The sequence below is a fragment of the Anas acuta genome, chromosome 1 (assembly GCF_963932015.1).
Source record: "Anas acuta chromosome 1, bAnaAcu1.1, whole genome shotgun sequence".
NCBI classification, from domain to species: domain Eukaryota; kingdom Metazoa; phylum Chordata; class Aves; order Anseriformes; family Anatidae; genus Anas; species Anas acuta.
The window spans coordinates 162,116,595-162,141,427 of record NC_088979.1 but is presented as its reverse complement, the minus strand read 5'-3'; the positions used below and the strand labels follow the sequence as shown (position 1 = coordinate 162,141,427).

At 39.3% G+C, this 24,833-nt stretch overlaps 1 protein-coding gene across 3 annotated transcripts in view; it reads right to left on the bottom strand.

The window, feature by feature from the left end:
• Positions 1-24,664, bottom strand: part of LUC7L2 (LUC7 like 2, pre-mRNA splicing factor) — a 33,269-nt gene extending 8,605 nt beyond the window's left edge. The window contains exons 1-6 of one of the 3 annotated variants that reach the window (XM_068669000.1): positions 24,304-24,664; positions 14,871-14,965; positions 4,451-4,549; positions 3,468-3,578; positions 2,700-2,843; positions 1,443-1,619 (exon numbers count right to left, since the gene is read on the bottom strand). In XM_068669000.1, coding sequence (XP_068525101.1) covers positions 1,443-1,619; positions 2,700-2,843; positions 3,468-3,578; positions 4,451-4,549; positions 14,871-14,965; positions 24,304-24,364 — 687 coding nt within the window. In that variant the 5' untranslated portion in view covers positions 24,365-24,664. Of the gene's footprint in view, positions 1-1,442; positions 1,620-2,699; positions 2,844-3,467; positions 3,579-4,450; positions 4,550-14,870; positions 14,966-16,626; positions 16,681-24,303 lie in introns of those variants that run through there. The other 2 variants (XM_068669001.1, XM_068669002.1) reach the window with 2 other exon arrangements.
• Between the last annotated feature and the right edge of the window lie 169 nt (positions 24,665-24,833).

Genomic DNA, 24,833 nt, shown 5'->3' with positions numbered 1-24,833 from the left:
GTACTTCAAAAGATTATTTTATTGATGCTTTGGGAATGTGACATAATTATCCATGCATATTTTTTTCCAAAGGTTGTAAATAATCAGTTAATTAGCCCCTTTATTTCAAATTATCTCTCTACTTCCTTGCACAGTATCAGTAGTTTAACTACAAGCAAGGTTTCTTCTTCAAGTGAATCCACATAATTTCATGTAGGGATGAGAGGAAATGCACATGATCTCCTCTAGGTATCTAAGGCTTGAATTACAACAACTGTATTTAGGAGCCTAAATTGCCAATATAGTTAACAGAAAGAGTTGAGCTTTCCAAAGGGTAAGTCACAGTATCCATGCAAGACAGCTGGAATATTATGAAAATCAAGCCAATTCACTCAAATTCAGCAGCAACATTCCTTGCTTTAGGGCTTCAATTCATTTGGTGATTCTCTTTAGTGACTGCTATAGTAACATGCTTAATTGCGCCTTAAAGTCCATAATTTGCATATTAAAATCATAAATGGCATAAGCTTCCAAGTCCATCCTCTTGAATACCAGAAGTCTGGAATGTAATTCCAGTAAGTTTTTCTTCAAGCATATGATTTCCGATTGAGGTAGCGTTTTTTAAGAAAATATTCCAACTGGATTCAAAACTTCAAGCTATGGAGAACATGCAACCTCCCTGTAACAATTATTTTAACAATTAGCCTCACTTCAAGATATACACCTTTTTCTATTTTGACTGTGGATAGCTACAGCCTTGAGTTGTTGGAACTCATTTCACCTATTGTTAGTCAAGCTTAAAAGCTGCGATAACCACTCAAAGAACCATTGTTGGTGCCTATGAAATGATTTGTCTGGATAAAATAAACTAGTTTCTGTAGTCTTTCACCACACAGCAGGCTGTTGAAGCTCCAAACATTTCTGTAGATCTTTTTTGGAATCCTTTGCTATGAATTACTGTCCTCTTTATGTATGTGCTCTTTAACGGTACCCAAACTGAGCACAGCATATCAACAACAGCCCTATTAACACTTTATCCCTAATTAAGTAAAATATCACTCCCTTAGGGTCCCATGTTCTTTTATTTTCAGGAGTCTCATTATTACTTTCATCCAATAAACTGGCTTAAGGTAAAGTTCATTTGTCTATCTCCCAAATCTTCCAAGACACAGACACTTCCAGCAACGCTAATTCAGAATGCAGTTCTCCATTTGACAAGTGGAATTGCAGTCTTTGTTCCCAAGATACATTACTATGAACAGGTGTTTTAATACAACTAGTCCAAGTGAGGCCATCTTATCACATTATCTAGGTAATTGGTATTAGATTAACATGTTCGGTGTTTATAGACGAACAAATTATCTCAAAAGGTAACATGAAAAAAATCACACGGCCAGAGATTCCATTAAGACTGCCTTATTAAGTAGGAGCACGCGCACACACGAAATAGAGGAATGATTTACCCTGAGTTCCTCAAGCTTCTCTCTTATTTCAATAAATCCTAAATGCAGCTTTCCTCCAAAGTGGTCAGCAAGACGTCGGTCATTGTCATGAAGACCAAGGTAGGCCGAACACACTTCACAAACCCGTAGCTTCTGCTGCTGAAAGCTAGAGGCAGGCATAGAATTTCTGTATACCTCCTAGGAAAAGCAAATTTATTAGTCTTACTTCTCAATGTGCAAAAATATAAAAACAATTTTTTACCACGAGTATATTACTTTTGATGATAGAATTCAAATAAAGGATGTGCTGATTTGCTTTAATTCACCCCATTCATAAATCAACCGTCTCATAAAGATGAAGTGCAGGTTCCTCATTTTGAAGATTGGATGTAGTAAAAACAGGATATTACCAAATGGTTTTGCATATTAAACAAAGTGGAGTGATCATCTTTATTTCAGATTATACTGCTTAGAACAATGAGCAACTTTCATAGAAAACACACTGAATACATGTTAACAAAAGAATTACTATATGTTAACATATTATAAAAATATTAGATGTTTTCATTGTGAATGCAGTTTAAAACAAGAGAAATCTACCCACATTTTAGATGCTAATTAAACATCAAGTTACCTAAGCAAAATTTACCTACAAACACTCAGATGACAGACAAGCAAGACCGCCAGCAACCCCTCTGGTACCATTAAAGCAACTGCAGATGTTTGTTTCTATGAATTTAAGTATATTAGTGAAATACGATATGGAAAAAGCTCTTGACGAGATTTGCCACCTGAACATTACAACAAAGACTACTTTGACTTGCCTCATACACAAGCCATTGACTATCTTTCAATGAAAACAAACTTAGCAGGGTCTGAAATGGCTCCCCTTACTGAAGCTTTCCAATATGAGCCACACACCAACACACTTCAATGTGCAGTGGGGTTACCATGGCAAGTGTCACAAGACCCAACAAAATGAGCAAGTCCGACACAAACAGCCATGACTGTCATGTCCACAGATGTTACCAGCCAGCACAGCTAAGCTAAGGTAAACACATCATCAGTGGAAGTTAGTATAATTTAATAGTAAAGGAGTGTATTTGAAGGTGGAAACTTCTCCCAAACAGGATGCCACAAAGCAAATTCCTTGGTTTATATAAAGCAGTTAACTAAGGAAGTCCCAGTAGCTAAGGCATCTTGCACTACACAGTTACTGGCCAATTTAATTTGGGATACTGCCCTCTTTATCCCCCAAACCTTACACAGTCAACTTACTTCAGCTTCTCTCTTCTTTACCCGTGCCTTCTCCACCTCATCCATTACTTTTTGAGATTCTTCCACATTTCCATCAGCTCCCAGCTGTTCCACTTTGGCCAGTAGTTTCCCAATTTCTTCATTCAATTCATGAACTCGTTCAGCCTTGAAAGAGAAGAAAAGGCTCAATGCAGGAAATGCTTTTAAGTTAATTATGGAAAAGAGTCTGAACTAATACTGAGCTATTATTACACGCAAAATCTGTAGGGTGAAATTAAGGAAGCACGCAGAGATAACCTCCCCATTTAAAAGGGAAACAGAATTGCCTCATGTCAAAACACACAGAGAAAGGCTGGGTTACCAAGACTATGTAGCAACTCCAGAGCATGATTTTGTTCAGAGATTTCAAATAATTCATGCTGCTGTCTTGCAAAATTAGTATTCATACAATCGTTCCTCCTGGCTTGTGCATGGATTTGAAGAAAAAATGATTTTTATTTTGATCAAAAAGTACAAGGATTAATAACATTTGTGTGGAATTGTATCACAGAGATTGAAGCTCTCTGAACTCAAGAATATCAAAGAGGTCTCTTCTCTGCCTTCTCCTCTCCCTGAGAAACAGGTTCTCCCTTAGAAACAGGTTTGCTTTTTACGTGTTTATTATAGAACTTATTTTTACCCTTCATCAGCATGAATTCTCAGATTGGATAGTCTGCCAAAGTCTAAATTTGGTTCCTTAGAAAAACAAACCACCAAAAAACTCTTCAGCAGGTAGTTTTACATGCTTACTTTAGCTGCAACTTCAGCACTGATCTCTTCTTGGGTTTCTGCTAATCTTTTCTTAGCCACTTCTGTTCTCCTATCACAGTCTGCAATAAATGATTGCAGGTGGTCCATTGCCTGAAACATCAACAAGAACACCAATCAACATGGTAAAGAACATGACTGTTATTATCCTTAATAATTTCCTGGTTTAAGACTAACTTTTCAAAGTTTTTCTTAGTGAAATCTTTGTAAAAACAAAAAACTAGCTGCTTATGGTATATAATCACATATATTAACATATGATAACATTTTAAAAAACAGTCTGCACACTGCCAAAATTCATTAAGTATTTGCAGAAACTTGGAAATGTATCTGTCTTAAGTCTTATTCCTGAAAAAGCAGCAGACATTTATAACATGTATTAAAATTCTTCAAAGGATAGTTAGGTTCACCTCATCCTGCCAATACATGCAGAACCTTAACATATTTTCCACTAGGTTTTTTAGCTATTAATCATATTAACACCATGCCCCAACAACCACCCCCAATTTTTTATCCATACTGAAGACAGACTTCCTAGTTGGGAGTTTGGAACTGTATTACTCAAGCTATGGTGTACTAAGACATAGCATGTAATTTGTTATTCCCAAGAGAAAATGACATTTTTATTAACAGATAGAGAATTTAAGACTCTCTTCAAAGCATACATGACATTTGCTTGATAATTGTTACCATGAAGACAGCATACAGGTTTATGATAATTATTTTTGTGAAAGGGCATTAACAGTTCTACCTAGGAATGACTACCAATACAAACATAATACTCGCATATAATCATGCAGAGGCATGTAAACATTCCCGTAACTGTGGAGGGATTTCTCTGCCTCCACTTATAAAGCTACTTCACATAAGTTCTCCTTTGTGGACCAAAGCTTAACTTTTGTTGCTTAGTTTATCCCTCTAGGCACACAAATTATGCTTTCTCTCCACCAAGACAAGATACATACATCAAGCTCAAAGAAGAAATCTTGATCTTTGGACGCTATTTCATAGTCTGCCCTTAATGCCAGGTCATGCACCTTCAGACATTCTCCAAGGTCCATTCTCTGAAAAGAGACAGAGGGAAAGTAATGTAAATTTTCAAAAGAGTTACAAGGAACAAAGTAAGCACGATTTCCTTTAATAGTCAAATATTCTGAAGAAAATCACCTCCTACATGGGAATAAAAGGACAGTTTTAAAAAGCTGTCAAGACAATCCCAGATCTTGAATAAACATCTATGAATGATAACAAAAAATCTAGACAGAATGGAAGGCTTATCCTAACATGATTGCTATTTGCATTACAGAGTATCATTATTGTCCTGCAAAAGAGTTTTTTTTTTTTTTTTTTTTTTTTTAAACTTTCAGTAAAATAAAAGGGACTGAAGTGGAACATCCTGTATTGAAATAAAGCAGCTTAGGAGAACCAAGGTCCCTGAAAATAATTGGCAATTAAATGGTCAAATGCTTGACCTGATCTATCTGCACACTCCATGTTCTTGCTGTAACAGTCATCTGAAATAGTTGCAACCACATCATCACTGTAAGTGCTGTTTAAAAAATCATTCTCATAGCATATAAAGGTAGCCAAAAATCAAATCTATCCAAAGGAAAGGGAAGAACAAACTAAAGTAAGTAGATTACATCGTTAGCTTTTAATCGCACATGGAATACAGCTGAGAAGAGCGCCCAGAATCTTACTAGGTATAACAAATACTTTTTTTTCAGATTGAATTTTGCAACTTGCATAGAAAAAGGAATTTTGATGAAATCAAAATTGTTTCCTGCAAGTTTGTTTGGTGATCAAGACAAAATAATATGCATATGACAAAAATCAATACATAATGGAAACAAAATTAGAAAAAAAGATAAATCAATGTGTGAATTTGTAGAGAGGGTATAATCACTGAAAGTGATTACTATTTGCTTCACTTAAAAACAATAGTTTCAGTTAGTTCTGTGCACTGCTCACTTAAGAAAAACTGGTCCTTTCTTAGCATTAAAAAACCAATAGAAGTTGAACTCTAGTAGAAAAAGCTCTCCTGTTGTAGTTCAGTAGCAGTTTTAGAACCAAAACTAATATAATTGATAATTTGTGTTCTTCCATAAAAAGATGAGTGTTAACTTGGAAACTGTTGGAAGTCACCTGTTATTTGAATATCTAACTTCAACAGGAAAGAAAAAGATTAGCTCTTTCCTTTGTAGCTACACAGAACCTCAGCAAATTTGTTAAGTGATGCAAAGCCTGGAAGACCTAGAAGCTGAGCAATACATCGTGTCTAATTTCCAAGTCATTAGATGCTAACATTACTGCATTCTTGAAAAAGAATGAAAGCAGTATGAAAGAACATTTTATAACTATCTAAAAATTAAGACACCCAAGAATACTCCTAAAATTGGGAAAAGCTTGTCTATATGTCAATTCATCACTTGCACTTACATACGGTATTTAAGTTCTGAAAGTCAAGGCCAATCCTGTTTTATGTCAAACCCACCACTCTCAAATGCATAGATGAAGCTAGTGACACTAAGAAATCTGTACACAAAGACAAAGCCTAAAAGAGATTCATCACACCATCCAAAAAATGCTATTTCAATATGAAAGCTACATACAGAGTAAGTACGTTCCATTACAGCCTAAAAAACGAGAATTCACGTGACACTACCATGACATACTTTGTGCTGACTTTATGATTTGGAATGGATTTGACCTCTTCAAATCAGTCTATTTCCTGATTTCTTTAGTCCAACTTGTAAATCCATAGCTCAAGAGGATGGAAGTTACTTTGAGCCAGCATTTCTGCTGAAAAAAAATTCTACCCTTCCTTTATCACTGTGCTGTGCCTCCCTGTGCTAGCACATGTGCCTGAACAACTGCACAGGATCAGGGTACTGACTGAGCAAAATGTAGCTGAGCAAGCCAAGAACAGAGAATTTTTCAGCAGCGTATCTCTATCCAATTTGTTATGCAGCTATACAAACAGACATGCTGACATTATATAGGGAGAAGAGTAATAGTGGACTTGAGCAGCTTGGATCTCTTAACAGTACCAAGATTACACTTCACAAACTCTTGAATAATTCAGTAATATTAGCTGCAGTTTTCTGGGGGTGGAGGAGAGGCGATGTAGGATTTGTTTTTGTTAGATAATGGCCCAGGTTAGAAGAAAGGAAGCACTGGATCCCTTCTACCTCTCTGCTCCAGCTTGGAGCACAGTCATACAAATACTCACATGGCTAACAGACAGGGAGCAACAAGAAGTACATACAAGAGAAACAGCCTCCTTTTCATTAGCTTTGCTGCTAAAGAAATCGTGTCATTGTTGGAATCACTCCTTCGCACACTCAGTACTAGTCTTGACTAACCCTTTGAAAGTAACATAACAGAAGTATTACTACTGTTTGTCTTAAATACTCTATTAGCAAAACGAAGTTTTGAGAGATAAAAAAAGTTTAAAAACTTAACCCAGTTTGTACATTACAATGATCAGGCTAAAAAGCACTTCTGCTGATATACGGTAAGGAATATTTGGCAAAGAGGATTCATCTTGGGGATGATTTATTACTGCCAAAAGTCTACTTTGGATCAGGATTGCCAAGGACCTTGATAACCACAGAGAAACTCATAATGTAGTTTGGCTAATATGGTTATCTGCATAGTAGATGGACAGCTGATGGAAATGGCCAGAAAATATAGTAAGACATTTTCTTTTTCCACATGTCCATGTTGCAATCTGGTGCCAAGCCATGCCCTTCCTCAAAGGCAAAGAGCATGCACTGGTAGCCAGCCAGTTAAGATCAGTGGTATTTGAAACAGAAGGTGGCTTTAAGACAGCCTAATGTTCAGACACTGAGCTACTGTGGAAGGCTTAAAAAGAATGCACATAAACTTTGTCTTTCATTGCTCACACAATGATTTTCAGACAGACTTACGCTACTTAAAGTGATTTACAGGAGTCCCAATGAGCAAAGCAAACAAAGCAAGGGGCAAACAACAAAGCCCCCAGACTAGACAAAATTAAAGTTTATTGAATACATGAAGCCATATATACCTTAGGGCTTTTTGCAGCTATGCGTTTTTACTGAATAAAAAAACAGAAACAGATTCTCCAGGTATGTGGGGATTTATTATAGGCAAAAGCTATTGCTTAAGTTTAGTCTGGAAAATAGTCTAGGCAACTACACAGGGGTATCATTAGCAGTCTGCTTTTGCAGAGCTTTGCTTAAGGAACAACTGCCTGCTACTTAATGTGGTAATAATTTGCTGTAACAATTTCTTCTTCTTTTAACCACTGTTAAATGAACAATTAAAGATATTTGATTTCCCAGAGCTGAGATTTAGACAACTCATCTTTCATCCCAACAAATCTCATATTGAAATGATTCAGAAATCATTTCTGTTGTTCCATCTGTGAAAGACAGAGAGAATGCCTTTCGTGTTAATACAGAAAAAAAGCTGGCTTACTGTTGATGCTTAGCTCTGCATCAATCAAATCAGGTGCAGAAAAAAGATCATCACCCAAGTTCACCACGAACAGACAAGGAAGAGGTGGTCCAGGACGTAGGCAGCACAGAAACTCAAAAAAGAGCTCAACTGAAAAAAACAACAACCCATGCACTCATGGACTCAACTAATGTTGCTGACATTAGTAACTGAATCAGACTAAACTATCAGATATGATGCTGTTTCTGGAAACATGAAACTAAGGTTTTCTTTTTCAGGTCTTGAGCAACCTACAGGAAAAATCTCATTTTGGTGCTTTTGCAAATACTATACGTTCCTTTGACATCCAAGATTAGATTACTGAATGCGCGCAACATTGGCTACAAGAAGAGCACAGAAAAGCCAAAGCTACTTAAAATGCAGATGTTGATGCCAAGTGTGACATAGTGGCACATGCTATCAATGCTTCTAAAACCAGCATGCACCTTTGATAGGCTTTGACAGATGACAGTCTGGACAGAGTTTCTGTAGAGAATTCTTCCCAGCTAAAAAGATATCCATACCAAAGCATCAAGAGAGTTTTTTTGTTTATGAAATTATGACATGATTGGAAAAATTAAGTTGTCTGGAGGAACCAGATCTCTCCCTTTATCAAATTGTCAGGGCGGCTATCAAGAACACCCTCATCAAGGCAGAACAAGAACACCCTTGCTACAGTCAAAAAGATGCAGATATTCTTTGCTGAGATCTTCCTCACCATGGAATTCACTTCTCATCTGCAGAAACAGTTTTGTTTTTGACAGATTTACAGACCTGCCACAAAGCCTATCCCTTCTTGAAAGCACCACAGACTCAGAAGAGGAAGTTTGGGGATGATGCATGACTGAAGTCCTCACACTTCATTAACTGCATTAATTTTTGAAGGACTTCACTGTTAGGAAACAAATACTGAGCTGAAAAGAGGCAGATAAATAGTAAATTATTGGGTATTAAAGTCCTTAGCAAACACTGAATATTCCAGGTATCTTCAGAATTATAATACTTCTTTAAAGACCTTTCTACCTTTAATCCTACTTTTCTTTCTGAAGACTTCAATGACTTAGAATAGATCTTCACTGAAAGACAAAGCTAGCAGCAGTATTCCTCACTTGTAAAGGAGATATTTTAGTGTCTCCATAGCATTGTTTTATAGCCTGATTTTATATTAACATTGAATTGAGATAACCATATAGAAGAGTGAAAAAAAAAAACTCTTTCATCCAGACATATTAAGCCCATTAAAATAGAGCATACATTCAATTCACTTTAGTGGCACTGGTCAAAGAAATTAAGAATATGTCTGAAGGGACTGATGTGATCACTTGCTGTCACAACAAAGCACTTCAAAATTCATCACCACTGGGCCGAAGACTATGAATTGAGGTGGCTTACTCAAGGCTAATTTAATTTGATTTGCAAAGCCTAAAGCAATTTACATGATCACATCAGACCTAAACTGAAACACTGATACCCTCCAGCAGAATGCCTACTTTCTGCAACACTGCAGGATATAATCACATCCGCACAGCTAAGTTCTGCATGGAAGCAGTTCCACTGAGCCAGTGGAACTACTAGCAAAGAAATCAATTCCAGACTACGACACCTAAATGCAAATACTTAAATGCACCCATATGCAGATGTGTGAACTATCCAAACTGCTCTTCCACAGTAAAAAGGGATCTAGACAGTACAGTCAGTGAGCCTTGATGGATTTAGCCTACCTTGAGAGAAACACTCAGTGGAGATGAACTGAACCTCTCCTCCAGGCTCCATTGCCTAGATCCCCTCTGATTCCAATGGAAGCTTAGACAACTAGCTCCTCTAATGAAACCTAAATTTAGATGTCTTTATCTGGAGCTGAATTCCACCCCTAATAAGCTTAACTTTAATCATGTATTAAGGTAAGTTGCTAAACCAAGGCCTCAATTAATACCATTTTAGTCAGCACAAGTCCTGAAGAGCTGAGTGAAATAAATTCGTGAGCACTAAATGATACACTTAAGTCCAAGACTGTGCTCATAGCATAATGAAGTTTGTGTACACAAAGTGCAAAAAGCAATGTTCCTCAAATGCAGAGAAATACAAAAAAGAGGTAAAGTTCATCCTCCCTGTGGAAGAAAGTTTCTCAACCACACTTTGCAAGACCATACAAAATATTTGTTACATTTTCTTTTCAACAGGGAAATACAATCAAGCTAATAAAGATAGATTACTGCAAAAGCATTGATCAGTTTGGGCTCTTCAAAGGTAGCTAGCAGGTTACTGTAAATACTTAGGACATTACTACTTTTAACTTTACTGAAGGCATTTGCCTTAAATCTTACCACACTATCCTTTTCACTAGTACTCAGCTAGCTAGTCCTTTAAAACATACAGAGAAAACACGTTCTTATCCATTCTGTAAAACTTGCCGAGACAGCACAGTGATTCTATCCAAAGAACATTGCTTAAGAGGTTCACATCATTAAAAGGGAGTCATCTGATTCCTACAGATGTAGCTTCAGTCCTAATCTCATGATGCACACATACATATAGATATATAAAAAAATTTTGTATTGATGATCAAAGTCATAAAACAGTTTGAAAAAAAAAACACAAACCTGAGTGTCATCATTTATTAAGGATAAAAAAAATGAAGCATTAAACCTTTAAGAGAAAAAAATGAAATTAAAATTAAGTGGTAATGATTTACTGTGTCCTAAAAGACTAAGAGTAGCTAAAACTTAAAGACTTACAAATCCATCTTCATAACAGTGATCAACTTCACAGAGCAGAACACCAAAACATTAAAAAGTCAGTTAAAAACAAAAGCTTTAGTGAGAGGTATTGTCAAAGGCAAGTTCTGAAGAGGCACTGCTTTACAACCTTGAATACAAAGCAATTTCTGTGATCGTACTAGTTTAGTATGTGCCTCACACAAACTCCAAATACAGGTAGTCACAGAGCACAATACGTTCAGAACTATGATTTTAACTTATAACAACCTCCACAAGTGTATTCTTCGTTTACATTTTTGTTGTTAGGACTCACTATTCTATCTATATCTTCCATTGTCCATCACTTCCACTGTCCTTAGAAACAGATGACAAAAGGAAAAACAAATATCTTCTCCATCTCTCCGCAAGGAGTAACAAAAATCATCCCCTGTGGGCATTGATATACCTCTGACAATTTGACTTAGAGTTTTCAAGTCTACAAAACGAGAAAGCTAGTAGTACAAAAACATGTCCTTAAAAAAAATTAAATACTTTGAAATACCAATGTAAACAAAACCTTCTGACTCAAGTATGTAGCCACTTAAACTCATCAGCAGGCAACTAGACAAGCCTACCCTTTATAAAGGTGGAAGAAAAAGGTAACCGATACAGAAGAAATGTTCTGGTGGCAAAGCACCTGGAATCAAATTTCAAAATGCAGTTAGGCTGTAAAGTTAGCTTTACAGCCTAAGTCAAGTATTTAGGCTTCTATTAATGACAATTTTACCATAACAAGCTACTCCAAGGAAGCAAGACAGAGGAGTGCAAAAGAAAGCTGTAAGAAGCAAGAATCTGTGCATTATTGCCAATGTAGACATTGGAAATCTCCTAGTAAAAGAAGTCAAAATTCAAACCTTTAGTAATTTTCCAGAAACGTTTCTGATGTTAACCAAGAGTTCAGTGTGATCAAAGAAGCTTGAGGAAAATAAACTATTACAAATGTTCTTAAGAAGTCCAGGAATAACAGAAGATTTCATGCAGTATTCTTAAAAATAAAGAGACAACACTTGATCTAAAGAAAGAAGAGATGATGCACGCAGAAATACAGACAACACAGAGTAAGTTTCCAATCTCCTAAGAAAAGTGTGCATGTACTACTGTTGTTGATACATACTGCAGTCTGGGGAACACGATTTTATCATCAAGGGAAATCAGTACTCTTTTCCTTGGTGGAGTTTTGGGTATTTGGCCATTAAGGAAAAGAACACACTGAAGTAACAGAGCTTACTCATTACAGTTATTTCATTTGTCTCATACATCTGTGAATGTCTTCCCTGAGTGCTGTTCAAAGAGTGGGTGGATTGGAGTAGCACAGAAATCTGCATTTTGCAAATGGGAACAGTAATATGCAATTCACAGGAAGGCAGATAATCTTACGACAGTTTTAAAAAATGGCAATTTGTGCCCATTATACTGATAATGTAGTCAGCAAAGAGATTTAACTTCCTAAAATGGCTCAACAGAACTTTTTTCTTTTTTTGAGAAGCGTACGATTCTGGCTTTGAACTAAAAGCTACTCATCACCTACACTCGAACACTAAGATGCAATAAAATTTTCCTATCAAAACTTAGGAGAAAACTCCACATTTATTTTCCAGATCAACAATAAACTGTTCAGACAAACTACGTGTTTTTTGCCCTTTTAAGAGCTGTGCGATTAAGACAGAAGGTGCCATGTCCTCAGACCCATGACTAGGTGAACAGCAGAACATTGGATGGGTCATGTAAAACCTGTCTCTTAAAAGTCCCTTTCCACTACTCCCACTTAAAGCATTAAGTCAGTCACTTTTTCTGGAACCAGAATTACATCATGGAACACGTTTTGTCGTCTGATGACTAACTGCATCATGAGGAAGAAAGTTAAGTTATGGAAATTCACTGCATAAATTGTTTAGTTTAATACTCCAAGAGCAGCAGCAGAAGAATCCAGTAGAAGATGGAAAAGACCTTTCAGCAAGAACTAACAGACTCAGTAGACAGGCCCAACCTACAGGCGTGGGTTTGCACCATAAGAGGTGTTTTTGCATGATACGTAGAGCTTTCATAATTATAAACATCTCTTACTTGCTAGTGACAGCCACTGTAGGAATCTTTGCTTATACAGATTACACTAAAATAAAAAGCTGTTTAATTAACCTTTTAACAATAACATCTTGTGAATTCTGAACTATGACTTCATACGTTTTTATAGCACACATTTATGTCCCCTATCTTCCCTTGGCCGTAAGCTCTTCTGATCATTGCAAGAAGACCAAAACACCAGACAACATAATAGATGGGGAAGACATCTCTCCCTTTCCCCATTTTGTTTGGGCAGTAACATATATATAAGTTGAACAATAAAACCACACACGCAGTGATACACAAAGCATTGTCATCACATTGTTGTCACTTATAATGCACTATTTTTAGCATGAATTATCTTCACTGAATACCAAATATCTCATGCACTTCAAGAAGCCTGAATTTTGGTATAAAACAGATCTCTGCTATAAAGAAAAAAATATCTTTAAGGATGGGGAAAAAATAACTTAGAAAGCTAGAAGACTTATAAAGGAGCTCAACAAGAAGGCCTTTTCTATCCCACTGCCTTTTTTATTAAGACAAATACTAAGTTCTCTAGTTCAGTTCTAGTATTTAGTTTGCTTCTTTATGTGCTACTTAACAAATATAGTTGTGCCTGCTTTTCTAGGGATTCCCTGCTTTTCTAGGGATTCTTCAGAGGTAGGAAGGATGGGCTGTACCTGTAGGTCTATCAGTACAAGAAGAGCCTAAATTAGTAAAACATAGTGTGGGCATGAATGTTTGAAGCCTTTTGAATAACCAGAAGTGTTGTGGTAATGTAAAAAATCACATCTACTTGTGAAGAGCATTAAAGGAGAGAGAACAAGTAAATTGGTTACCAAGACTACATATTTCAGTTTTTCATTCTACAAATGGACTTTACTCTGTATTTCATTAAAGGCTTCGATCAAGTCAGTCACTTGGAAGGATTAGGCACAGAAAACCAATAATGTCTCAAATAATCCTTAAGACATGCTTTTCTAGTACTTACTTTCCCCTCTGTCACAGGACAAGAAAACATGCCAATGTGAATGAGAAAAGCTACTCAAGTACTACATTAAGAATGGGAGGCACATGAGACTCCGCGTATCATCATACTACATCTCTCTACTGTTAATTTCTCTACCATCACAGAGCATTAGGTTAAAATTCTTCAACATTTAGTAACAGCCATGGTAGAAAAAGGAACTTAGCTAAGCATTAGAAAAGGGGGGAAGACTCTAAGCAACCCCACTAGATTTTCACAAAGAAAAAAATATATATTGCTGTACAGCAAGTTCCTGTGCATATTTTAAGGTAACTGCTTACATGAACATCCTTTTTCCATAATCAGTGCAATGCAACTTGCCTTCCTTTCACAAAGGGTAAGCTACCTTAATCAGGCACCACAAAGTTAAGCACCAGTATAATGAAAAAGCTACTGGCACGTGCCAAAGCCCTTTGTTCACTATATTCAGGCATAGGAGCTTCTGATATAGAGTACTCAAAAATCCAAGTCAAGCAAATGAATTTATTAATATGCCATAAATGGTGATTTTCCAAATTGCTGTAGAATTTGTAAAAATGGGACAGTAACAGGATGTTGTACACTGTGTCTCTTAGGTTCAATATATCTCAGCTGCTGGGAATGTAATTATTTGAACTTTCAACTGCTTTCACAAAAATATATCTGAAGAAAAATCACTATACAAGTATTTGCGTGGGATACTTTCTCAGTACAACAGGAAATTTTAGGAAATTAACTTTATAATTTACATGTTTATATAGAATTTGAGAGGAGTATTTCTGTTAGTTACAATGGTACCAGTGTAAAAACACAGCTACAGCATAATGAGTATCTTCATGTATTTTAGACTTTATACATTATAGCAAACAATAATGAATTTCTATGTAATGATTAGCATACAGAACAGAAAACAAAAAAAGCCTTTGTAATGATGTTTTACATAAAAGTTGGTACAAATGCTATCAGAGAGCACTAGCCATGTGCTGAAAAACATGATGTTAACAGAGATATTACAAAGAATAAGTGTAATTCTATTTCTCCATTATTATCTGAATAAAACAGTATTTAGCTACGTACAGTTCCAGAGAGGACATCATGAGGGCAGCAGTTGAGAAGGTGACTCTTGCACACTCTGTCATCACTGAATTTGATTCTCTGGCGGGTCGTGTCACCTGCAATATAGAAATCAATGTATTTCAGGTTAGAAATCTGAAGAAGCCAAGTATGTTATGCAAGTTACATGCAAAGCTTTAACACTACCCTGTCACACAGTGAAGGCCTATGGAAACTAGAATTTAAAACACTGTATGCTTCTTTGCCAAATAAAACCAAAACCAAATGCATATTTTAATGCTCTACAATGCTATTTAAAAATCCTCTCATACTTCTGCTTCAAAAATGCAGCATGAGAAGTGCTTGAAACCAGAAAGAGAATATTAGTTTAAAAACACTTTGCTACAACAGCATTTATTAAATGAGCTATATAATGCTCTATTCAGATTTTGCATGAAATAGTGATGTATTTGTATGCAACAATTAGCAAATAAAAGCAGCCTCAAACAAAATGAAACACGGTGAGTCTTCACTGAATCCCACCTGATACTCATTTTATTGTTTTGCTCTTTGAAGCAAAGCACCCTCTTACTTCTGATGGGAGTAGCATAAAGAGTTGGCAGAAGAATGAATTTAAATGCTTACAAACCTGAAAAAAGTCAGTCAAACATATGGACTTTGCCTACGTGCAAAGTTATTTTACAGATCCTTGTATGTAACCGTCTCGTAAACCGTATTTTTTTCTACATGCTGTTTGTTGGGATGGGAACATCTTAATTGCATCTTCATCATGGCAGGTTGTAGTTCCCGCATCAGCAGAAGCATCAACCTGCCCACACACTGAGGGCCAACTGAAAGTTTAAATGACCCCATCTGGAAGCAAGACCTGAAGTCTTCAGATCAAAGTAACCAGCTGGTATTTTGGGGGTGAGGGAGGGAATGGGTTTTCCTTCAAGTCATAATGTCATTGTCACTTTTTGAGATTCAGAAGAGAGATTGCTGCTATGGCTCTCTTGCTGTTGAGACACAGGCATGATAAAACCTTAATCTCTCTCAGTATTTATCTATTATACATGAAAATTAACAACTTGTTAAAATTTTTAATCATCGAAAACCTACTGGTGAATTACTGAAGCAAGAAGGGCTGCTGGAGGAAAAAAGATGTATAATGAGTTTAGATAGCAACCTTTTCCATTTCATCAAGTATTTTAAAGAGTGCGGATACATTTTGCTGTTTTTATGGCTTCATGATTGGAAATGCTGAGAATTTGGAATCTATGATACGATTCAAGAAGCCCAATTCATTACTTAGGTAATTACAACATAATAAAAATACATATTCAAGCCTTTCTTACTATTATGTAATTGCATTTTTAAAATATCAGCTCTATGCATAGGATGCTAATATAGAACATTTTCAGATGGGCCAAGTTCCAGATTATTAAGCAAACAAAAATTTCCAAGAATACCACATCCTTAATATGCCTGCAGAATGCAACATTTAAACCCAGTAATCCACAGGCTGAAGACAGCTTCAAAGCAGTTCAACAATAGGTTTTCTAGAAATAAAGCTTACCGTTCACTGTTATTTACACTACTAAAAAATTAAGCAATCCCTTTATAATCACGCCTGCTACTGCAGTAAAGAGTTTTGAGTTTTGTTTTGCTTTTTAGGAGGTGGATCCATATTTGTTTCTTTTTTTCCTTTTTCTTTTTTTAAACACATAACTGCGTTTGTTCCACATTCATTAACACATCTGAAAAGTTAGCGATAACTCACGGCTCGGCGAATGCGGGGCCTTTCTGACACTCCCTTGCAGATTGATGTAGGCAGGCAAAGATACATTGAACCTTTATAAATAAAACAAGGGGCCAGATTGTTCAGTTTGTATAGAATAATAGACTCTGCCAGCAATTTTAACACAGCATCTAGAAATACATGTTGACTGTAAAGATTCTTCTATATAAAGACAAATGAACAAAATCAAGAAAAGTGTATATATATAAAAAAAAAAAGACAGCTGATAGCCTAATAGCACTAACCCATCAGGAGTTAAGGAGTTATGAAGACTAGAAAATTGCCGAAAGACTTATATGGTTCCTTAGGTAAAGTTGGAAAGAATTATTTTCCCAGACATTACCTCAACATCAAGAGGTCATTCATTTTCTTCCTCTTAACACAACTGGTGACTGACTCTACAGCTGCAATACCCTCTCTATTCCTCTAAGGGGCTAAACGATAATCACAATTAGCTAACTGGGACAAGACGACACAGAAAAAAATGGCAGCAGGAACTGAACAAATGACAGCCTTAAGGTGGTGTTCCACATTTGCGCTTTAACTGACAATCTTTTTGCATTGTGCCTTTGGTCTAGCACTTCAGAGTCTTGCAGAGAGGCTCCCACACACAGAACACCCAGATATTTACCTTTTCCTGTCTATAGATAGTGTTGTCACACATTCACATTTCCTTTTAAGCTACGGTGTTCCAGCAGGAAAGGCTTATCAAAAAGAAAAGGCACCGTGTCCTATGTTCTACCAATGACTGAATCCTGTGTCCCTCTTGGAGCCCATTCCAGAGTCTGACAGCCTCAGAAAAAAAGTGCTTTTATTTCTTCGCGGGTTCTGTGGGCTCCAATACCCCTAAAATAGCGCAGACATGTTGTCAGGGACAGAAGATATGTTCTGCTGCTGATCTGCAGATGAATCATCTTGAGGTGGCGATGGCCTCCGGGGCCTACATGGGCTGCTGAGTGGGGGAACAGCATCTACAGACCCACTCTGTGCCTGCCTTTCAGCCTTCCGCTGGAGCCTTGCGGATGCCTTCTAACAATTCAAACAACAGAGGCATGAACTTGACTGCTCCTAATCCCAGGACTTGGTTTAAGTGGTATGTCAGTTAGCCAAGGTGGTACTTCTCCACATCAAACTACAGTCAAGTCGGTACACTCTTTGTGGCCATGCTACCAATTGAATGCTAAGGAATCTTTATGAGGACTTAGAAAAGGCTTTATATTTTCTGTAGAAAGAAAATAATACACCTGAGGACTAAGTAGGTGCAGTCATTTAAATTTTAAAAGTATCCTTAAACAGCTACAAAGAGGACACTCACCAATATTTCTGATCTTATTACAAGTTCTATTTAATAGGTAAATCATTATGTGAGCTCAGAATAGCAACTTATTTAACCCTGCCTCTAAAGCACAGCAGAGTATTCAACTGCTTGATCTTTAGGGCTCACTCATTCAAGAAATAAAAGGAGGCAACATCCATTACTGTAAGCCACTCCAATGTTTCTGATTAGATTTTCTCCATTAAAAAAAATAAATCATGTTTGATAAAATTTAAAAAAAATGTATTTTTTCCCTCAAGAAGTAGCAGCTTTAGTTTTACTCAAAGCATCTGGCCCAAACCACATTTCTACAATGTATTACATTATTTATTTTTATATATGTATATAATATATATAATGTAATACATCATAATACATCATAGTGCATTAAAAGGAAATTTCTACACTTACACATTTTATATTGAGATATACAACATGCTGGAAGCAAATACCAGAGCACTGTATCTTACAGATTCCAGTGCTGGAGTCACCTTTCTAAAGGAGGTTTTCTAGTTCACGTTAAGTATGTTGATGACAAAATTGACATCAATATTCATACAGCTGATTAAGGAACATCCAGAGGCTAAGATCACAACATGCATTTGTGACTACAATCCACTCTAACTCCCAAGTCTAACCTATTAACAAGCCTCTACAATGTCATTCCCTTGTATTTTAATCACAAACGAGCAGAATGAGCATGTCTGTACTGACACTGCTTAGCATTAGCTGCACATCGTTTATTTCACCCAGCATTTCTTACAGCTCTCCTGTATCCTAACCTTTTCCCAACAATCCCAGTGCACTGATGAGATTACCATTTGGAAACCAAGCATAACCTCTCATCCTCAACAAGAGGTGCATGCCATGCAAAGACAACAACGTGCACGTTCATCTTCACACTGCTGACTTCCTGCATTAAGCTTCGTCAGCCAAAACCGGTTGGGTTTTCACTCAGATTTCTGAAGTCCCACCATTTTGGCGAGGGACTCTCAGAGCTTTATTCGTGAACAGCTACTAACTGGGGGAGTATCAGGTTGAAGGCTGCATAGCAAATTTCATCAGCAAAATAAGCTTTGTTTAACAAGTACTCAGCATCTTTATTTAACTGAGGTTCATGCAGTCACAGAAGGTCCTGTTCCTGCTGCAGACTGAATGGGCAGCTAATTCTGATTTACTGTCACCAATGCCAGACACACCTTCACCATAACACTTTTAGTATAACACATTTCTAAGCAGGATTTCTTCTGTTTTATGCTATGACTGAATTAATACTTGTAAATGCTTAGTGCAATAAAAGCATTTTTAGCTAATGAATTACAAGCAGAATGTAACAATGATACCCTATCAGGCAAGAATATGCCTGTTTGCGTCTGAAGTGCCATTCTAACCAGTGTCCCAAAGCTATAGTAAAAAAAATAATAATAAACCCCAAATCCTTCACTGTTCCCCTTATTTTTAAGGGCTAAAGTACCAAAAACTTTACAATGAATTCAGCAAATACACACAATTCACTGAACACAATCATTGCTCTTCAGAGCACCAAATCACTCCTGATTAACAAGTTATCTTTTCATGAAGCGTGTGTATTGCTTCTATTTCTGAGTTGGTATCAATTCCACGTTCTGGGTAGGTTTTGCAGAAATTCACACACAAAAGATACTTTTTTTCCATCTGTATTTTGGTGTCCATCCATATCTGAAAGACAAGCTCTCAGAGGAGGCTCCTGGCTCCCTAACCTGGCTCTCAGCCTGAAGCTACCCAAATGGCTAGCAGTACTGCAGTAATGGCAACAACATACCAAGCTCAAAAGCACATGCTAACTTCCACCTCCATGTGGAAAACTTACGAAACCAGAAAACATGGCCTATATACCCTTAAAATACCAGTCTCAACCCACTGCCCATCGTAAGTACTCATGCAAAAGTATTTGCTGCACTTCTTGGTGGACAACACATCCATCTGTCACCTGCATGCCTGCTACAGCTGTACAGCTTCAAGGTGCTGAGAAGCTTTATCCTACCCTAGGGAGGCAAGACCCCTAATGTTTCCCTCTCTGCTCTCCAAGATGGGAATGAAATATAAAGAAGTTCTGCTGAAGTGAAAGCACTTCAGGCAAACATGAGCACAAATTAAAAAGCTGGTCTGCTGAAGTGAAGCACTGCAAACACAAATGCTAATTAAAAAATAGGTTACAAGTTCTTGATTGCGCTTCTGTTACTATATAATGAGCTTCACTGAACAAATGTAACTTTAAGATAAGCACAGGGTGTCACTTCAGCTTCTCCCCAACAGAGAGGACAGAAAGGTCACACGTGAGGAACCACTACTACAGATAACTAACTGAAAGCAGCTAGGGTAAAACTGATAAACTGATGAAGATGTGAACAGATGCCAAACGTTATTTTCAGTGAAATAAGAATACCTAGAGCAAGAAAACTTTGCTATTAACATCTAAGAACTTGGTCAAACACTCCAAACAGAGCAGTTCAGCCCAAAGGGGTAGCAGGTGAAACAAAAGAGGTGCTGACTGACACTTCATACATATGGGTTCCATACATCTGAAGGCTCCAAAGATTAAAGCTTCTGCTATTCATATAGCATAATATTTGTTAGGAAGCTTGGCAGAACACTTTCACAACCACATGTAAACTTCAAAAGCACATACAAATTTCCTTGTCTATAAAGAAGACTAACGAACTGCTAGTTGGTCATATTTTTAGACTATAACCTCATTTTGATATAGAGGCAGTTGTATAAAAAAAAAAAAAAACATTTCTTTGCAAGGGTCGAGTCCTGGCAGTTTCAAGATGTTGTGTTTAAGTTACAGGACAATTCAGATCTCATCTGGGTCTGCACCACTGTCTAAGGCAGTGACCCTTCTCCACCCTCTGCTTCTAGCCTGTTCCTTGCAATGACTCCAGCATTCACGCGGCAAGGCAGATCAGGTAACCGAGCTGGCAGAAAATCAACTAGTTGAGCAAGATATGCTGATTTGAGACAAAACAGGATCTTTACGATCAGGCCTTTTAGGGAAAACTTGGCAATCTTACCCAGTTCTGCTACGCTCTTAAAAAAAACACCGCACCCCTGGGGTACTAATATCAATTATATTAACGTTTCTTTTAATAAATGAAGTCACTTACAAATTAACTTGGGAATGATCCTTGCACAAGGATAACTGTTATGTTTGCCAGGGAACAGAGATGGCAAAACCAGGCATACTGTTAGAAATATGTAATGAGCCTCTGAGCTAAAAAAATAAATCATTTTAAAAATGATGCTTTATCACCTTATTCCTTGTACCTCTGAATGACAAATTCACACAGCCCTGGTCCTGAGCCATACATTCAACTTCAACTAACCTTTTAACTACTGTCAGGTGTGACAAAGCCATTGAGTTTAATGGCTAATGGTGAAAAAACAGCATAACATGAATAAAACATTGGGATGCAAGTACGTAAGGTCAGCGACTTCACTTCAGCGCTCGTTATTTCTCAATATTCGGGAAACCCACGCTACATACTCAGTAGTTTATATTTAAGCCTCTCTAGGTATGCCAGCTTATCAGTGCCCGCAGTGACATACTTCAGAGTATGCTGTTTTCCATCTGTAGTCACGACTGTATTCAGTTAGTCCAGCTTTTTACTGACATCTCAATCTATGCAGCATTTATTTACTTATTTTTGGGTATGGTCCATGTCCAACCCAGTCTTTACCTCTTATCAGAGAAGCATGCAAGTGAACTTCAGGTTAGGTAAATTTATTTAAGATGTTGAAAAATACCAAACCACTCATGTTAAAATAATGTGGTTTCACAGGTGCTTCACAGAGCTCTCTTTACCTGTCATTCACAGAACACTTTCACCGCAGCGGCTTTAGCAATACAACTGATTTTTAGATATCCCCATTTACCTCTAAGAACTGCAACTCGCCAGGAACACCTACAGAGCACCTGCCACGTCCCTTCTACTCCACCGCCTCGCCAGGGAACAGGAGGGCACCAGCAGGGTGGCTGGCAGAGCATCCAACATCACACTCCGGCAGGTACCGGGCAGCGAGTGAAGTACCACGCATGGAGAGGTGTCGCATGACTGCGAGCGTATCTACCCCACTGCTCAAATTCAGACCAAGTGTTTGATCTGCCTTTTCTAATATAACTGAAGATTTTAATTTGAAGTCCCTCTTCCAACCCAAAAAGAGAACCAACCAAAAAAATCCACCAGACTACGCAGAGGGTAACATTCTGTTGACTGGGAAATTCAAAGGCCCTTTGGTAATGTTGAACAAAATATAGAAACGGTATTTTTAGAAGCATTTTAAGATCTATTCTATTGCCAGGTAGAGCAAAATAAAAGGCAATGGGGACAGCTGAGGAACTGAGAGCTCTGCTCTACCAAGAAATGCCAGGACTGCCACACTCTAATGAAAAGCCGTGTTTTGCATATTACTAGAAACAAGAGTATTTGTCAGAGGTGATGGGGGAGCGAAACAAAAAAAAGAAGCCAAAACCCACTACTCACAAGGCCAGCAATATTTCAATGACCTTGAACCTGGCCTTGAATTTACCAGGGTACCAGCTTCACAGAAAAGGATGCTTTTCAGTCCCTGGGAGCACTCTGGTTTAAATAAATGCTCCACTGGAATTTTTATTTCTTTGTTTTTAAAAAAGAACTAAAATGGTGTTACACTGATATTCCCAATTCTCCACCTAATCCAATAATGGAAGCCAGTATTGCTAACAGCCTTTTTTCCTTACCCTCCCCAATCCTGCCAACTTTGTTTAGATGCTTCCTCTCAGTAAGCCACTTTGAGTTCAGCACACGCAGCTCTGGATTTACAAGCTGGTTGGGTGGGGGCAATACAGTTATCAATAAAATGCCTGCTTTCTCATGAAGCTAACGGAAACCTAGTACGCGATTGGTTTTCCTGGCTTAGGTCTGAAGTGCAACTGTCATTTAGCATCTTTAAGCAGCTCTCACACGTCAGTCACCCTTCTTCCACCGCCAGTGGAAAACGCATTCAAAAACTGCGAAAGCCTTCACCCCTTTTAAGCTTCCTGCACAGTCTTAGGTACCCTTCTGAGACAGCCATCTGGGTGCTAGCACCGGGAAGCCCTGAATTTCATGAGCACCATGTTACATTGCCAGGCTGTGTGCTCACACCACAACAGGAAGCATTCAAAATCTGCTCGGACGAGACAAGAAAACGCTCCAAGTCAGATCCTGCATGCTGACTACTTGCTAACCGGCCTTGCTCTGGAAAGCAACCTCTCCATAATTAAGCAGTAATTTTCCTATGAGGTTATTGTGCCCCTGTTTAGAACAGCTTTAAGTATGTAGCAGGAATCATTCACGATAACCTGGGTACATGAAAACTTGCTACGTTTATTTAAAATTCTAAACTCTATCAAAAAAGGTGAAAAGATGATCATATTGCCCCGGTTCCAGGAGATGACCGGCTTGTGCAAAGTAAATCCCAGTTCATATATCCTACCCAGTGCATGGGAACACAGATAATCATTAATAAAGCACGAAGCTTCAACAAACACGCAGCGTACCTGAGAGAGTACAACATGCAGAACACTAAAATTATCTGTAATCACAGTCTACCCTCAGGTGCAGCATTCTCTCGTTCATAAATGAGATTCTACACATCATACCAGGGCCTCCTCTTCCCTAGCAGTTGCCACACTATCTACATTTACGGATTGCTGCCGTTCAAACACTGCTGTGGAGCATGTAAAAAAATAAATCTGAGAGCCTGTACACAGCGATAATTTTCCAATTCACAACGTGACCGCAAAGCGATCATAAGGCTGATTGCGCCTATCTGTCTCGGGATGACTGCCTCTAAGTGTTAAAATGGGATTTTTCTTTTTCAAACAAAGGGAAAAAAAAAAAAAAAATGGGGGAGCTCATCCGCTGGGAGCGCCTAAACCCTGCCTTTCAGAGAGCGGCGGGCAGACCCACCCAGCCAGCCGAAATGATGGTTTGGGTCAGACTTCAGACAGCCCTAGCGACACGAGAGCCCTGCTCGGCCGCAGGAAGGGGGGCTGGGGCTGTGCAGCCTGCGCCCCCCCGCCCGGCCGGGGCCGCCCGCTGCTCCCCGCGGGGCCGAGCCACGCGGCCGGGCCGTGCCGCGGCGCGGTTCCGCTTCTCCGGGGGCCCCGCGGGCAGCGCTCGGCGGCCGGGCCGGGCCTCCAGAGCGGCGGCGGCCGCATCGCCCCCGCGGGGCCCCGGGCCCGCTCCTAGGGCGGGCGGACAACGGCGGCGGCGGCTCCTCGGGCCCCCTCCCGGCCCCCGCCCCGGCTCCGAGCGCGGCCGCGGCCGGGGGGCGCTTACCGTCCCGGGACGTGCCCATCAGCTGGTCCAGCATGGCGCGCATCTGGGCCTGCGCCGACATCTTGAGCGCGGCGGGGGCCCGGCCCGGCCCGGCCGCCTCACGCCGACTGCGGCCTACAAGGCCCGAGGCGCGGCGCGGCCCGAGGCCCTCCCCCTGCGCGTCACCGCGCGGGCCCGGGCGGAGCCCCGCTTCCCCGCCGAGGGCGCGGGGGGGACGCGGAGGGCAGCGAGGGCAGCGGGCGCTGCCGCGGAGGGCGGAGCACAGCGGAGCGGAGCGGAGCGGGGAAGCCTGTGCCCCGCGCCCGGCTCGGTGCCGCCGCCTCCCCTCCCCCCGCCGCTCCTCCCGCCTGCCACGCGCGCGCGCCGGCGCTAACGGAAACCCGCGCGCACGCGCCGCGCCCCGCCCCCTCCCCCAGCCCCCGCGCGGACGTCAGCGCCGCCGAGCGCTCGGCGCCCGCCCATTGGCCGCGACGCGCGGCGCGGGGATTGGCGGGGAGGCCCCCGCGGGGACCGCTCCGGGCGCCCCGCCG